The sequence below is a fragment of the Hirundo rustica genome, chromosome 5 (genome assembly GCF_015227805.2).
Source record: "Hirundo rustica isolate bHirRus1 chromosome 5, bHirRus1.pri.v3, whole genome shotgun sequence".
Classification (NCBI taxonomy): Eukaryota; Metazoa; Chordata; class Aves; order Passeriformes; family Hirundinidae; genus Hirundo; species Hirundo rustica.
Genome location: NC_053454.1, coordinates 57,453,151 through 57,467,975, shown reverse-complemented (window position 1 = coordinate 57,467,975; position 14,825 = coordinate 57,453,151). Strand labels below are relative to the sequence as shown.

At 40.8% G+C, this 14,825-nt stretch overlaps 1 protein-coding gene across 5 annotated transcripts in view; it reads left to right on the top strand.

Moving 5' to 3' along the window:
- ZNF827 (zinc finger protein 827) overlaps positions 1-14,825 on the top strand; it is a 113,578-nt gene that overhangs the window by 33,822 nt on the left and 64,931 nt on the right. For 4 of the 5 annotated variants that reach the window (XR_009207833.1, XR_005700769.2, XM_058420611.1 and 1 more), the window contains 2 exons: positions 3,568-4,575; positions 8,477-8,649. Coding sequence is in view for 3 of the 5 variants with exons in the window: in XM_058420611.1 (XP_058276594.1) it covers positions 3,568-4,575; positions 8,477-8,649 (1,181 nt within the window). In the remaining 2 variants the exon portion in view is untranslated. Of the gene's footprint in view, positions 1-3,567; positions 4,576-8,476; positions 8,650-14,825 lie in introns of those variants that run through there. The other variant, XM_040063954.2, reaches the window with a different exon arrangement.

Here is a 14,825-nt window from a genome sequence, read left to right as displayed (position 1 = left end):
GGGTACAGTTAAAGTTTCCAGCATTTGAACTGAGTGGCTCAGTGTATAAATCAACAGACGTGTTTGTCTTTTTCAGTTTTCAGGTATAAGTAGTTTGAGCAAGTTAATATTTACATTTCTGTTGGCACCAGGGTCAGATTCTAATCAGCACTCTAAATAAAAGGGCAGATGGGCACAAAGTGAAATAACACATTTTGGGATCAATAAGATTTGTCTGTCAAACTGATCTCTTGAAGAGGAAAATGAACTTCTCTGTATCTGAAAACAAGCAGATGAGTTGGTGAGCTAGGGAAACTGGCACTTCTTCAAACAGTGCTTTCTGCAAACATTTGTGGCTTTTCCAGAGATGGATACATTGGCTACATCAGTGGCAGTAGTCACCCAGCAGTACTTTGACTTTTGTCATTGCTGACAGGAGTGGAAAATATTTTTTTGAGGCTCCTGGGTGCTCTGTGATGCGATAGTCCTGAAACATGCAGGCTGTCTGTAATTTCCAACTAGCCTCTGCTGGTGGCAAAGGGCTTGGAAAGCAGTTCTTGGTTCAGAATCACTCTGGAAATCAGAAAGAAGCAGCATTGACTGGTCTTGACTCTTCAATCATGATAAGAGCTCCATAACTGTGTTGTGAAGGAAGGCAAAAACATGTCATGCAGATTTTTGCCACAGATGTGAAATACAGCTGAAATTTCTTGACAGACACGTGGAGGTTGGCTCCTGTTTCAGACAAACCTGGTCTGGGTGACCTTGAACCCCCTGGGCTCTGAGAGAAGATTTTATATAATTTGAAAACATAAAGAAGTTGTTGGATTGGGTTGATTTCTCCTGGAGTTCTCAAGCTTGTTCAAACTCACAGGCTCACAAGTTAATGTGAATTAAAATTCTGCCCTGAAGGCCTTGAAAGGCAACTTTGCTTAGAAATGAAATTGCCAGGCTTCAGTGTTCTGCTTCTAAACCAACTCACTGGTGTTTAAAGGGGGGCTTGACTGAGCTCTTGATAAGACACTGATGCTGGCTTTTTCAGCATTAACCTTACAGCCTTCAAATACAGTGGGCTTGATGCTGCAACAACTGGGAATTACTGAGAAGAGGAAAATTAGAGCAGTGGCAGCAGTTAGAGGTCTAATTTCTGGCTACAGAAAGAAAACTGCACTGGTGGAAAAGAAAGTATCCTGCTGGCTCTTGGGTAGTGAGGCTGGAGAGGAAATTTGCCCTTTATTATAGAAACTGCATGGAGCTTTGAGAGGCCTTGAGTGGTCACAGGTAGATTAGCAACAGGAGAGGGAGCTCTCAGTGTGTTACCTAAAGAGGAGGAAAATCCTGGGCTTGGGAGCAAGCCTTTAAATGAAGAATCCTGCTCTCCTGCTGCTCCCTGTCAATAACGTGGTGGTGGCTGCCCTTTTGTATAGGCAAGACCAATGGGCAATGTGCTTGTCTGGAAAAAGAAAGAAATTGAGGTACATGGCAAGGAACAGAGAAGTTTGGGGGTTTAGTAAGCTGTAGACTTCTCTAAAACTGAGTCCACTTCTTCTGGGATCCACTTACACTTCAATGTGCCTCAGGCTGTAATGTCTGAGTGGCTTTCTGCGTGAAGGGAAATGCAATTCTCCCTCCCTGTGAATGGATGGGAAGTAGAGAGACGAGAGAGTGGGGTTTGCAGGGGAGAGGAGAGATGGTTTCAACAGAGAGATGTAAGTGGTAGGAAGCAGGCTAGCTCTGGCTCCAGAGCTGTGTAGTGGTGTCAGCTCCAGGCTGTGTCCCGGAGGATGTGCCCTGCACTTGATATATCAGTTCAGACAAAGTGCCAGTAAGATGCTTTTTTGGCTTCCAATCCTGAACTTGTTTGCATCTGGGATGAGTGAATGGATCTCTCATGTGAGTGCACCCAGCTGTACAGACATGCTCAAGTTACTTTTTTAATGTCCACAGGGTAAAAAGGGAATACATTCCCTTCTCCTTTAACCCGTATAAGCGCTGGTTCAACTGATTAGCATCCCTCTCCTTTATTTGAATGTGCTTGGTACTGGCCTTTATTCACACATTATTGCTGAGCCTGTGTTGTTAACTTGGACAATACCAAAATAATTCTAGCTAAGACCTTGGAGGTTTGTTTGGCTTTTGTTTGTTTTGAAAAGGGAATATGCTAACCCTCTTCTGCTCGAATTACAAATCTAAGGTAACTGAATTTATTGCCAGCTTCTAAAACATTGGTGATTTTTTTTTTCTCCAGAGGATTTTGAGTAAAAGAAACTTTCTGTGAGAGACTGTGCTTCATACTCTGTATAACATAAAAAAGCTCCCAAAACTTTGCTTTCAGAGTGTACATTTGTATCTCTGTACTCATGATACACTTGTCTGAGGTTTTCCTCCTTAAATTCTTTGGAAATAAAAATCTAAGTTTTTATTCATTAACTTCTCTCCAAGTTTTGTAATTTGCTGGAATTAAATTGGGAATCTGGGAATAATACGTGATCATAGACGTGATGCATATCACGCAGGCTTAATTCCAGAATGTCAGTGGAGGGTTATATTAAATACTTCTGTCTTACTGTAGTGTGATTACAAAGATGCTTGTGCAGCTTGGGACATTTTGTCTAAAAGCAAGAAATGTGAGATGTATCTGGCACGAGGAGATAACATGAATTTAATTCTAGCGTTGCTGTTGTTCTTTACTATGTTCTGATTGGGCAGGAAGATCTGCCAAAAAAAGAGGTCTTGGTCACATCTGTATGGCTTTGAATACCTGTCAGGAAGAGGAGCAATCCAGGGTCACAGTGCTTTAAACACTGGCAGGTCTCAGGAGAGACTCAGGTGTTTTGCAGTTACCAGAGAGGAGAAAATGTAACTTAGCTGCAGTGAAACCAGCACTTTTCTTTTTTTCCTTTTCAGCTAAACTAAGTTCGATTTAGGATGATCTTTGCAACTTCATTAAACAGTGACAAATAAGAACAGCTAGAGTCTGTATAAGATAACATTGTGTGTATGATACTTCTTTCCCAAGTAGATGGAGAGATGAGAGCTTTAGCCTGCATTCATGTATTAGTCATTGCAGCTATTCAGGAATGAATTGTGAATTATCAGTACAAATTTATTTTATTTTATTTTAGATAGGGGTCACTGCAGGATTGGTCTGAGATGTGAGTAGCTACACACCTGTGCTGGCTGTAAAAATACACAAGTACCCAGTAATTTTTAATCTCTTAAATCCCTGCCTTATACCAGACAGCTCATAGCATTTTGCAGTCTGTACAGACTATGCCAATAAAGAATTGTTTGCATTATATGAATATATATTATGTTTATAGGTATTGCTGCAGTTTTAGCTGCCTTAGTTATGCAGACTGAAAGATGACAGATTTGTCATCATTTTGTCTTCTAAGAGAGATTTACTCATTTTGAAAAGCTCTTTTTTCTGGTCACTGAATCCAGGCTGATTCCAAGCTGGTGCACTTTAGGGGGGGTTGCTAGGGGACTATTCAGGAGGGTCATGCAGAGGTCAGGCATGCTTCATGCTAAGAAACTGCCTTACACAGATTTGGGAATAATGCTGTTGTTCATGGTTCCACACAGATGGTACCAGACAGGAAGAAGTGGAAGGTGAGCTCAGTGAAGAAGAACGCTGGTTTGGGAATTCTTCAGAAACCCCTTCGGAAGCATCATATGGAGAAGTCCAGGAGAACTTTAAATTGTCTCTTGAGGACAGAATTCAAGAGCAGTCCACCTCCCCCGATACCTCTTTGGGAAGTGCAACGCCGAGCAGCAACACAGCGGAGCTGGGATCCATTGAAAATGAGGCACTAAGGGACACGCTGCAGAGCAAGGAGCACCTTTCTCCAGACATCTCCTCTCTGGGTGAAGAGGAACCTCCTGGTCCAAACAAACCACTGAGCAGTAACCTGAGGCGGCTCCTGGAGGCTGGCTCCCTCAAGCTGGATGCTGCTGTTACAGTCAACGGCAGAGTTGAGTCCCCCGTCAATCTTGGCTCCAACATCTCCTTCTCTCCACCTGCTCCCCATGCCCAGCAGCTAAGTGTGCTTGCCAGAAAGCTTGCTGAGAAACAGGAACAAAGTGACCAATACAATGCAGGCAGTCACTTTATATGGAATCAAGGTAAGTGGTTGCCAAACTCAACCACCACCTGTGGTTTGTCCCCTGATTCAGCTATCCTGAAGCTGAAAGCTGCAGCCAATGCCGTTCTGCAGGACAAATCTTTTTCCAGGACTGAAGACACGATAAGATTCGAATCCTTTTCCTCGCCTTTTAGCTCTCAGTCAGCCAGCTCCACGTTAGCAGCTTTGTCTAAGAAAGTGAGTGAAAGAAGCATGACTCCTGGGCAGGAGCACACGCCTCCAGCCAGCTCTTTCCTTTCCCTGGCCTCCATGACCTCTTCAGCTGCCCTTCTCAAGGAGGTTGCTGCAAGGGCTGCGGGCACCCTCCTGGCTGAGAAGAAGAAATCACTGGTTCCTGAGGATCCCCTGCTTTCAGAGATGAAACAAGAGAAAGCAACTCCACCACAGTCTTTGGAATTACTATTACTACCAGTCCCAAAGGGAAGAGCATCCAAACCCACTAGTACAGGTATGGATACAATTTGAACCACTAAGCAGAATGTATTTGTTTTGCTATGGACTTATATATCATCACTTCAGTGGGTCTGGATTTGGTTTGATTCCACGTCTTATGAAAATAAGAAATAGATACTTTAGGTGAACAATAGAAAAGCTTTTTGAAGTACCACTTTGAGACCAAGCTGTCACAAATGTTTCCCCATTTTAAAGGTATGAGTGTACAGTTAGATACATTTTTTTCCCCTTTTGTTCCATACAATAGTATTTTCCTCTCTTACCAAGTTTAGAATGTGTCCACAAAAACATTTAATGGAGAAGATCAAAGAATCCCTGTGAGGGAGCTCACAGTATCAGTGAGCATGTACGAAACTAGTGCTTTTGAAATATTGGACAAGGGAGAATTCTCCCTCCTGCTGTCTCTGTCACAAATGGACTTTTGTGTAATCACTTACTACCCTGTCCTAATTTACCAGAGTATATTATTGTGTTGCCACTTTTCATTAAAATTTTTTTACAATCCCTTGTTATTAACAAAAAAAAAAAAAAAAAAAAAAAAAAAAAAAAAAAAAAAAAAAAAAAAAAAAAAAAAAAAAAAAATCCAACTAAGCTGCATTTCTCTAATTTGCTCAACAAAAACCATTTTACACATCTGACTTTCCTCCACCAGTTCCAGCTGTTGACAGTCAAGGAATCAGGGTTATAGGGAAGAAGAAACTGTCTGAGTAACAAAAGCTTTAAAGAGCTGGCAAGCCATGCAGGGGAATTTAAATGATCCATCTTCAAAATAAGGAAAAATAATTTCTTTCATCTCTATCTATAAAAAGTTCACATCGCGGATTCAAATTTCTGGTGGAACATGTGGCTTCAGGTGTCGTCAGTGTTGTGCTGCAGAGGGAAAGGAGGCATGGCAGGTACCTTCACGAGATGCACTAAGTGGTTCAGTATATTCCAGCTTTATCAGGCTGAGTTTTATCAGGAACACTAGCCTGGCTGCACAGATGTAGCAAGCCAGTGCATAAATATGAAGCCTGACATGGATGTTGTAATTGCCCTGCTGTTTTTTCTGGCCTGACCTCTTTCTTTAGGGTTATCCTGAGGCCTGCTCTGTCCCTGTGCAGCTCTTGGTCAACACTCATAGGTTAGCTCTTGGATGGACAGCAATGCTCATCCAGCCCTCGGAAGAGGAGGGAGAGAGGGATGCAATGAGTTACAGCCAGTACCAGTTTTTGCTCTGTGTTATGTTCTATAAATGCTTAACTGCTCTGTTTTGCCGAGGTAATTAAAGTGGCAAACTCTTCTTGGCATGGGCCTGGCCTAAGGTTTTCATTAGTTTAGATTAAGTCCTTCTTGGAGTAACACAAGCTAAAATCTGAATGTATACATTTGCCATGAAAATAAATGTTATGCATTCCTGTTTCCTTTTGCTCAGAAAACCTTATGGCACTAAAAGATTTTTTTTTTAAGCATATAATTATATAAAGCTTTATCTTTTCGTGTCTGTCTGGTTGTTCCTTGAGACTTTTTTTGTCTTGTTCCCGGAGAAAGTATCTTTTCCCTGTAGGTATAGCTTGAGAGGTTTTTTTCCCTGCTCTCATACTTTGAACTTTTAATGCGCCTATGAGTTTGCTTTGCTGTTACAAATCTGATTCACTTCCCCACCAGCAACATGTATCTTTGGTTAAGAGATCAATACTCAGTGAGATTAATTAGATGTAAGTAAGGAGCAGCAAAGATGGAGGCTGTTTGAAGAGGAGTAAGTTAATAACACGAGTATGCCTGCTGCTCTTCTGTCCACCGCGTTGAGCTATTTGCTCAGAATTATTTCAGGCAAAAAAGCTGGAGCCATGGCTTTTCCAGAGTATAGCTGCCTCTGAAATGGCATATCAGGTTTGGTCACCCTTGCATTTTTATTATAGTAAATTGGTATAGAGGAGACTAACTTTTCTATCAATCTGTTAATATTGCCATTTTTATAAACTGCTCACACATTTGGGATGAAGTTGAAAAGGAAGCCTGGAATATCTGTTAAGTTCTGATTGTTTTGAACGAGTGTGGGTAACAGACCTTCCTTTTACTGACTGAATATTTATTTGGTGTAATTTAATGCCTGTGATACTTGTAATTTGGTTCCCAAAACTTCTTTGGTTAGCACTGGCTGACTCTCTCCTCACTAGAGTAACATAGTGATATAAAATAGACATCGGTATAGATAAAGGAAAGCTGAAATCCCTGATTTTCTTTTTATTCTGAGCTTCATGCAGTATAAGCTAACATGGTTAGGCTTTGGAGCACACTGGCACAATTCCTGAGTAACACTAATTGTCACTGTTATTGGTGAAGTCACCGCTTGTTTGCATATTTTGTAATGTGCTAAATCACTGTTGATTCATCTTGATTGCAGATTTATTTTTAAAGGGGGTCAAAACCAGGCAATATCTTGTTACACATTTCTCTTCTGGGTGATAACCAGAGGCTGAAGAAAAGATGTGATAGGTGGAAAAGACACGATAGATAAAAAAGCTACCCACGTTTTTCTGTGGTTTGTCTCTCTCCCGCCTTTTGTGAAGAAAAAAGTAAAAATATTTTAAAACAAACACTAGCAGTTATGACATTGGTTTTGGCCTACCCTTTAGAGAGGCAGGGAGGGGAACAATTTGATATTTAAGTGTCATAGAATATTTCACAAGGAGAATTTCTGAACTTGCTGTAGCACATGCTTTGACATTGTGTCCCTTTCTGTACTTACATAATGACTGCCTAATCAGTTGAATTACAGTGGTTTTGTTTCCTATTTAATAGCAAGAATTGAATTTTGGGACGTGACAGATCTTTCTGGAGATTTTTATCTCTTAGTTCCTTATCGAGGGAATTTGATGTTTGCTATATTCTTATCAGTGATAGTAATGAGATTAAATAGTCTGAGAGAATTTTTGAATAGCAAGATGCACATTGCTGAGCTCTGTATGTTTGAAAACAGTCTTGTCTTTTACAGTGAGGAAAAGGACATCCAGTTCCACTGTAATAGTAGGCCTTTCTTTATAATAATGAGAGGAAATTGTTGTCAGAGGTTGGATGGATGCAGGGTTAGTTGTGCAAAGTCAGCAGCAAGGAATTTCTCTCTCCTTCAATCTTGTGATCATTCTGCACTTGGAAGTCTAACCATATTTTCCTGATCAATGCCACCAAATCCTTTTTTTAGGTGAATTGGACAGTAAAGCAGAGTGCAGATGTTTAGGAAGGCAGTAGATTTAAAGCCCTGGCAATTAAAGGAGCAGAAGGAAACCTATGACCTGAAGACCTTTGATGGTTGATGCTGCTGCAGTATCTGCTTGAGCCATAGCTAAACAATTTCAGCAGTAGGACTTCCAAAGTCTTTTAGGTCTGGTGTTAAGTATATCTGCTTTCCAGTACCAGCAAGCTTTTCAGTTAGGTTGTGGATTCTTCTGTGCTTTATATCCTGCTTCCCTGCTGGCTAACCATCAGATGTGGAAATGGATCATTTTTTAAGAGTTATGGATATTTTCCATACTCTCATACTCCTACAACCAGCCTTTGATAGGAAATGAAGCTGAAAAGTGATGATTATGAGAGACATTCATTTCAGTGCAGTTAAATTATGAGGAACATTAGGACCCAGGTAAGAGAGAGCATCCTCTACTGATTAGTGACAGGAAGTTTGGGGCATTAACCTTTATAAATTATGGTGACCTTTCTCAGAGAGATAATAACTAGATCCAGGGGAAAAGGTATATGCCGGGGGGAATGGAAACTTCTGGAACCCGTTGTTGTTTAATTGATGTCCCTTTACAGAGGAAACTCTAGCATTGAGAAATGATATTTTGAGTATGTTTACAAAGGGAAAGTATTTGACAAGTGGCTGTAAAGGATCCTCTCTTTTTCTTCCTGCTAAGCCTCAGAAGAAGAAGGGGGAAAACCTTTCCAGTGTCCCATCTGTGGTTTGGTCATCAAGAGGAAGAGTTACTGGAAACGGCACATGGTGATTCACACGGGTTTGAAGAGCCATCAGTGCCCGCTCTGTCCTTTCCGCTGTGCACGCAAGGACAATCTCAAGTCACACATGAAGGTAAGGGAAATCTTTACTGACAACCAAAATACTCAAATCATCAGTCAAAAACTGATAGTATGACAAAGCTATTTCATTTGCATTTGCAAGAACAAAATTTCCATAGCTGTACTACAAATGATGCCTGTACTTAAGTAAAGAGGCCATAAATAGAAAGAAATAACTTTTATTCCATTGCTTGCCTTTCCATTTTATGCAATGTGGAAGCTGTATTGGGTTATGTCAATTGGGTGCAGCACAAGCTGTCTGTGGCTGATTCAGTTCCAGACCTGGGACCACCAGAAGCATGGATGTTGGTTGGGAAGTGACACCACACAATCCTATCAATGCTGCTCCCAGGATGCCAGCTAACAACCCTGCAACTGTTTTCAAGTTTAAAGTGTGTTTTTAACTCAACTCAAGTTTTAGGCTCAAGCTGAAGATGACCTTCTGAAGGAAGCAACATCTGTGTTGATACAGAAAAATATAAAAATGTGAAGAAACTGATTGTCTGCTTACCTGAAGTACTGTTGTGGTTGAAACACAAGGTGCTGAGTCTTGCAAGCTGTAGAATATTCTTGAGGAATTTAAAATGGTACCTGTCCTCTTAGCTCTTTGAGTAACAGGCTGAAGTGAAAACATTTCCCTTGTTAATGCAGTTGAGTTTTATAGCAATAGTGAAATGTTTTATTATAGTTACCATTTTGTCTGATTTAGATGAATGTGTGTAACAGACTATCAGACTGATGAGAGGGGGGACAGAAATGCCAGTTCAGGTTTCAGATATACTACTGCAGAATCTGAGCTTACTGGACAAGAGTATGGCCTTGCTTACACTCAGAAAACTCTTCTTTTCTGTGTAAATTATTCAGATTCCTCTGGTCACAACACCTTGTTATGAGGTTGGTAGGTCTTAAATTCTCTCCCATAATATATTATAATATATAATATATCCCTCATTATAGGTCTGAAGACTCATCCCTTAGCACTTCTACTGTAGATCAGTGCAAGATTTCCAGGCATCCACAGTGTATCATGCTAATCCTTATATAGTAATCTCAGTGTTTATGACTCTCTTTCAGGACTTGCTGTTCCATGTTGACTAGAGGGCACAGATGGCCAACCTAAGCAGAGGATGAATAGATAGGATGGGAAGAAAGTGTGGGGTTTTTTGTTTGTTTGCTTTTAACTGTTGGCAACCTGCACAGAAGCGTGTATCACCCAAAAGCTCACTGCTCCTGACCTGTTGGCAAAGACCTGTTGTTGTCTCCTGCTTTGTAAAGGACATCCCTGTTGTTCCCTGCAGAGAAATTTGTTCTATGTGTTTTTTGCCTTACTGGCAGAAAATGTTGTTTGAAGGTTGAGGGTCTATCTCTTCCTTTTTGGCATGGTGATTTCTGCAGGTGGTCACAGGTAGGATCAAAATCAGGGACTTTTTCACTTTTTCTGTGTGTTCTCAGAGTGATGACTCTCTGAGGCCCTTGTGCTCTTTTCTGCTCCCCTCCCAGCATTAATGCTTTCATTAACTGAACCTGCATCTGCTTAAAAGGTACCTCCTCGTACAATCATGTAGCATGTAGTGTTAATTATCTGGTAATATTGTGACTATGACTGAGGAGTGCTCAGTTAGACATCCCTGAGGTCAGAGCCAGGCCTGCTTGACTCAATGTAAGAGATTAGAGCCACCTTCAGCCTTACTGAGGAGGCCAGATCTGAAGTCTCTTCCATCACTGCAGTCCAGTCACAAAGGTCATGATGGACTTGGGCATCTTTGCTGGAAAAACTCTCTTTATTTGAGATGAAAGCAATCATCTTACAAAACCAGGTGGTTTGCATTTGTTCTTTGGTCTTACAGATACATGTAGAGTCACCAGCACAACAATCTGGAAGATAATATTTTATCTTAGTTTCAAAGTTTCATACACTTCTCTCAACTGACTAAGCCATAAATAGAATTATTTTCAATCACATCAAAACTGAAGCAGGTGAATGAGGAAGGGGCACGTTAGTCTTGTGTCCAAAAGTATCAGACATAATTGGAATTCCTTTTGGTGGAAGTGTAAATGGATAACAAGATTTAAAAAAACCCAAAAAAACAAAAAAAAACCAAACAAACAAACAAAAAACAAACAAACAAACAAAACACCAAAAAACAGACCAAACACCAAACCCACAACACCACCACCTGGTTTCTTTTCTCATTATAAACAGTGCTGCCTTTAAATCTATATGTATATGATGGGATAAAAACTGGCACATATATAAGCCAACAGCATTCAAAATGGACTGAATACACACCAGAAGTGATATAGTACAGCTGGGAGCTACTTAGGATGCACTGTTGTGGTTATGCCAGTTGGCTGTGTTGGTTTTCTTACTGTCCTAGTATCCTTTGGGAGCTACCTGGCCTTGTCTCCTTTCTGGCAGGCAGCCCATGGAGGTAGAGCTGCTTCTGCCTCTCCACCCATTTCTCCCCATGTGTCAGCTATGGCAACAGGTGAAGACATATTTTTCAAAACCAAAAAAGCCACTCAAAATTAGGGTCCTGGGCTGGTGTTTGTCATTCATTACAAACCAACTTTTATTCCAGGATGCTGTAACAAACCAAGCTTTTTTCCTTTATGCTGCTCTTTGGTTTTCAATTTTTTTTTTTCTCTATTGATAAGGATAACCAGCAAAATGTGTTTTGTTCAGCTGCAGTCCTCAAAAGCTGATTATTTTGTCTTTGCTTCGTCCAAGGCAACATAGTCATGAGCTTGAACCACCTTATTTTTTCTAGGTTCTTGTAGGCTTTCTTCACTGATACTGGTTATTTGGAGATTTAATTTCCATGAGTGGTCTCTGTGTGTCCATATGGGCCTTCCTTACTGTGTCTTTAGGCTAATGACCAATAACTATATAACATATATGCTGTGTAATTTTATTATAGTTATACCATGTCTAAGCAGCTGACCCAGAACACAACTTTGCCAACATTTTTGGTGTCCCATCCCCTGCTATGGAGAAAATGTTAATAGAGAGCTGGAATGATTCCAGCCCTGACCCATATTCAGATCTGCATGTGCTACCCACCACATGGATGAAGCTTTCTTCCACTAAGGGCACTTTGCCAGGGCCAGCTCACAACTGGAGGCGAGGAAGCGAAAGGCGCAAGAAGGGAAACAGAAGGAAAGTTTCCACACACACAACAAACAAGGGGGGCTGAGCCTTTTAAGGCACAGAGTGTTAACTAATGTTATATTGTGTTTAGATTCCACAGCAATAGGCACCTTCGAAAAATCCTAAAATAGACGCAGTACAGAATTTTGTTAGGTTTTTGTGGGTTTTTTTGAGGCAAATTGTAGTGCATGCATTGCCACACATTTGGGCTCTTATTCCCAGGAACCTGTGGGGAGCATCTCAGCAGCTGATTCTGGTATCTTAACACAGTTTCCAGGGCTGCTGAGAGTACTGAACTGCAAAGTGAAGCTGGACAAACTGAATGGGTAACTGAGAGAGGCATCTTGTCCAAGCGGGCAGCAAGTATTATGCTTGAGTCCTTCTCTCTGTTTATCAAAATGTATGGTCTGTTGGAATATGTTTTCTCCTTGAGACAGTACCCTGTGTACTTCCTCTGCAGAAAGCAATGGAAAGTTGTGGTGTAACTCAGCAAGACGTAGTCAGGCTTTTCTGTTTTTCCTGGTAGGGATTACTTTTTGCTCAGGGCAATACCACAGGCATCAGTCAGACTTTGGCCAATTGGTGCCTTTAGATCATGCACATGTCTTCCTCAGCAATTGGTGGACAGACAGGCTGTGAGATCATACAGATATGTTCCAAGAAAGCAACAGGATATTAGCTGAGCACTTGGACCGGGGAGTGAGGAAGAGGAGCATATGGCCAAAAACAATATCTATAAATGTTCCTTGTTCTGCTATATAGGCATGAGGCAGAGATGGGTGAGCTATCTGTTGTAGTGGAAAAGAAGTTGGCATGGTGAACACATGCTGAAATATGAGGGTGTGATAGAAAATGAGGAAAGATGAAGCTTAACAGGAAGGTTCAATGCAGTGGTAGGCAGGTCATGTGATGCTCCACCACAGGATTTTCCTGCTTATGAAGAGCAATCGTCTCGGTGATATCCAGATTAATGTTCTTGTCTAATACAAAGAGGGTTATAATCAGCCTTGCAGTTAGGGAGCCTATTAATTATATGATAGTGGGAATCAGGAACGTTCCTGAGGAATGGGGCCAGGTGCTCAGTGCCCCTTGGTGATTTGCTTTTCCCTCTTTCTTCCTCAGCTAGTATCAGACAATTGAATAAGCTTTTCCAATCCATTTTGGTGAAGTATGGGACCAGTTCTTGTTAGAGCATCTTCAGCTTCTTGGGAGAGGGAGGTTGACTGTGTTTTTACAGGAGGGGTTGTTGTTTATTTTTAAGTTAAAGAGCCCTGGGAGGCACCTGCAGTTCTGTGACCTCCCCATCATCTGAGGGGAGCTAATGCAAACTTGCACAGCTTTTCAACACATAAAATATGTGCCCAGAGTCTCAGACAGGTACCACAAATGACTTCAGGTATCTCACTTTTTGCATAAGGGACAAGGATAATACAGGATCTTAAATTTTTTAAATTTTTTTTAACACCTAATCCAGTCCAGCACTGCACAAAGGCCTTTCCCCCACCACCACCCTCCCCTGCCTTGTTTTCAAGCAAAGCAAGGAAACACTTTAAAAAAGAAAATACTATATAAATAACATATGTGTCTTGAGGGGAAGGATCAGATGAAAACTAGCACCACAGCACCCAGCGCTCAACTTTTGAGACTGCAATATTTTAAAAATGAGAGAATTTCTTGGAAAAGAGCATGAAATGAAAAAGCAGAGGGCACAAGATAGATGTTAAAATGGAAAGCGTACTCAATTTTTAACATAATCCCACAAAAGAAATGTGAATGCCTGTGTCTCATAACCAGAAAGGAGAGTCTGTGCAAAGAATTACCCAGTTGTAGGGAAGGAAAAATCAACCTGAGCAGTACCATAAAATGACAGGCTGTGCCTGTGTCACCCTTTTCCTCAACCCTACTCCTGTTTTACCCTGTTGGGTGGGATCGCATGTACTTGTCACTGTGTCACATCTGTATGGCTGGCAAATTGGCAGGAATGCTGCTTTTAAGTATGAAAAGATGACTTAAGTGGCTTATGATACCAGGAAAGTAATAATGTCCACCCAAAAAACCCCAAAAAACAGCACACACACAAAAAAAGAAAAAAAAAACCACCAAACCCACAGCACATTGATACAAATGATGTGATAGGATAGGGACATGTGGTTTCTGTAAAAGAAAATCATGTGTTCCTCCACTAAGATGTTTTGAGTATGTCAGGAAAATCACAGACTTTAAAATCAGTTGAAATTTATTTGGTCTATAAAAAAAGCCTTTGGCAAAGCTTCTCACAGAGAAGCTGCCAAATAAATTAAGCAATGTGATGTACTATGGCAAATTAGAAATTCACCAAGAGACAGTAAAACAAAGGGTAGGAAGGAATTAGCAATTTTAAGCATGACAAAAGGCTAACAGAGGGGTGTTCCATTACTAAAAGTGGAATTGTGCATATTTTAGCAAGTGTGATCTACACAAAGTGATGACGGTGGGTAAGAGAATTATAGATGGTACAACCTTATGTGCATGAATCGAGATTTAAAAAGGCAAAGCTTGAAAGGGAACAAAAGGAGGCTGGCTGCCTGATAAACAAGGAGGCAAATGAAGTTATTGTTGACAAATAGAAGGTACTGTACCTTGGAAACCAGAGTCTAATAATGCACCTGGCTGTCGGATATAATGAACTGTAACTGCTCAGGAAAAATATCTGGATATTGTTGTAGACAGTTCAATGAAAACCTTTTCTTGGCATGCACAGCAGTGGTTAAAAAGCACATTAGATATTTGAGTGTCTGGAGAATAAAACAGAAATAACACTGAAAATGTAACAATGTTACTATTAGCATATGGTATGCTGCCATTTCTGGTCACTGCATCAGAAAAGACGTATGAGAAATACAAGGGATTTCAAAAGCTGGAAGTGAAAATTATTAGCGGGATAGCAAGAAAGGACTGCCTTTGAAGAAAGAGGCTGGAAAGAATGAGACTGCCAGGAGGGTGAGAGAGGTGTGATCAGAATAATGCCTGATAGAGAAGATGAACTGAATGGCCTCTTT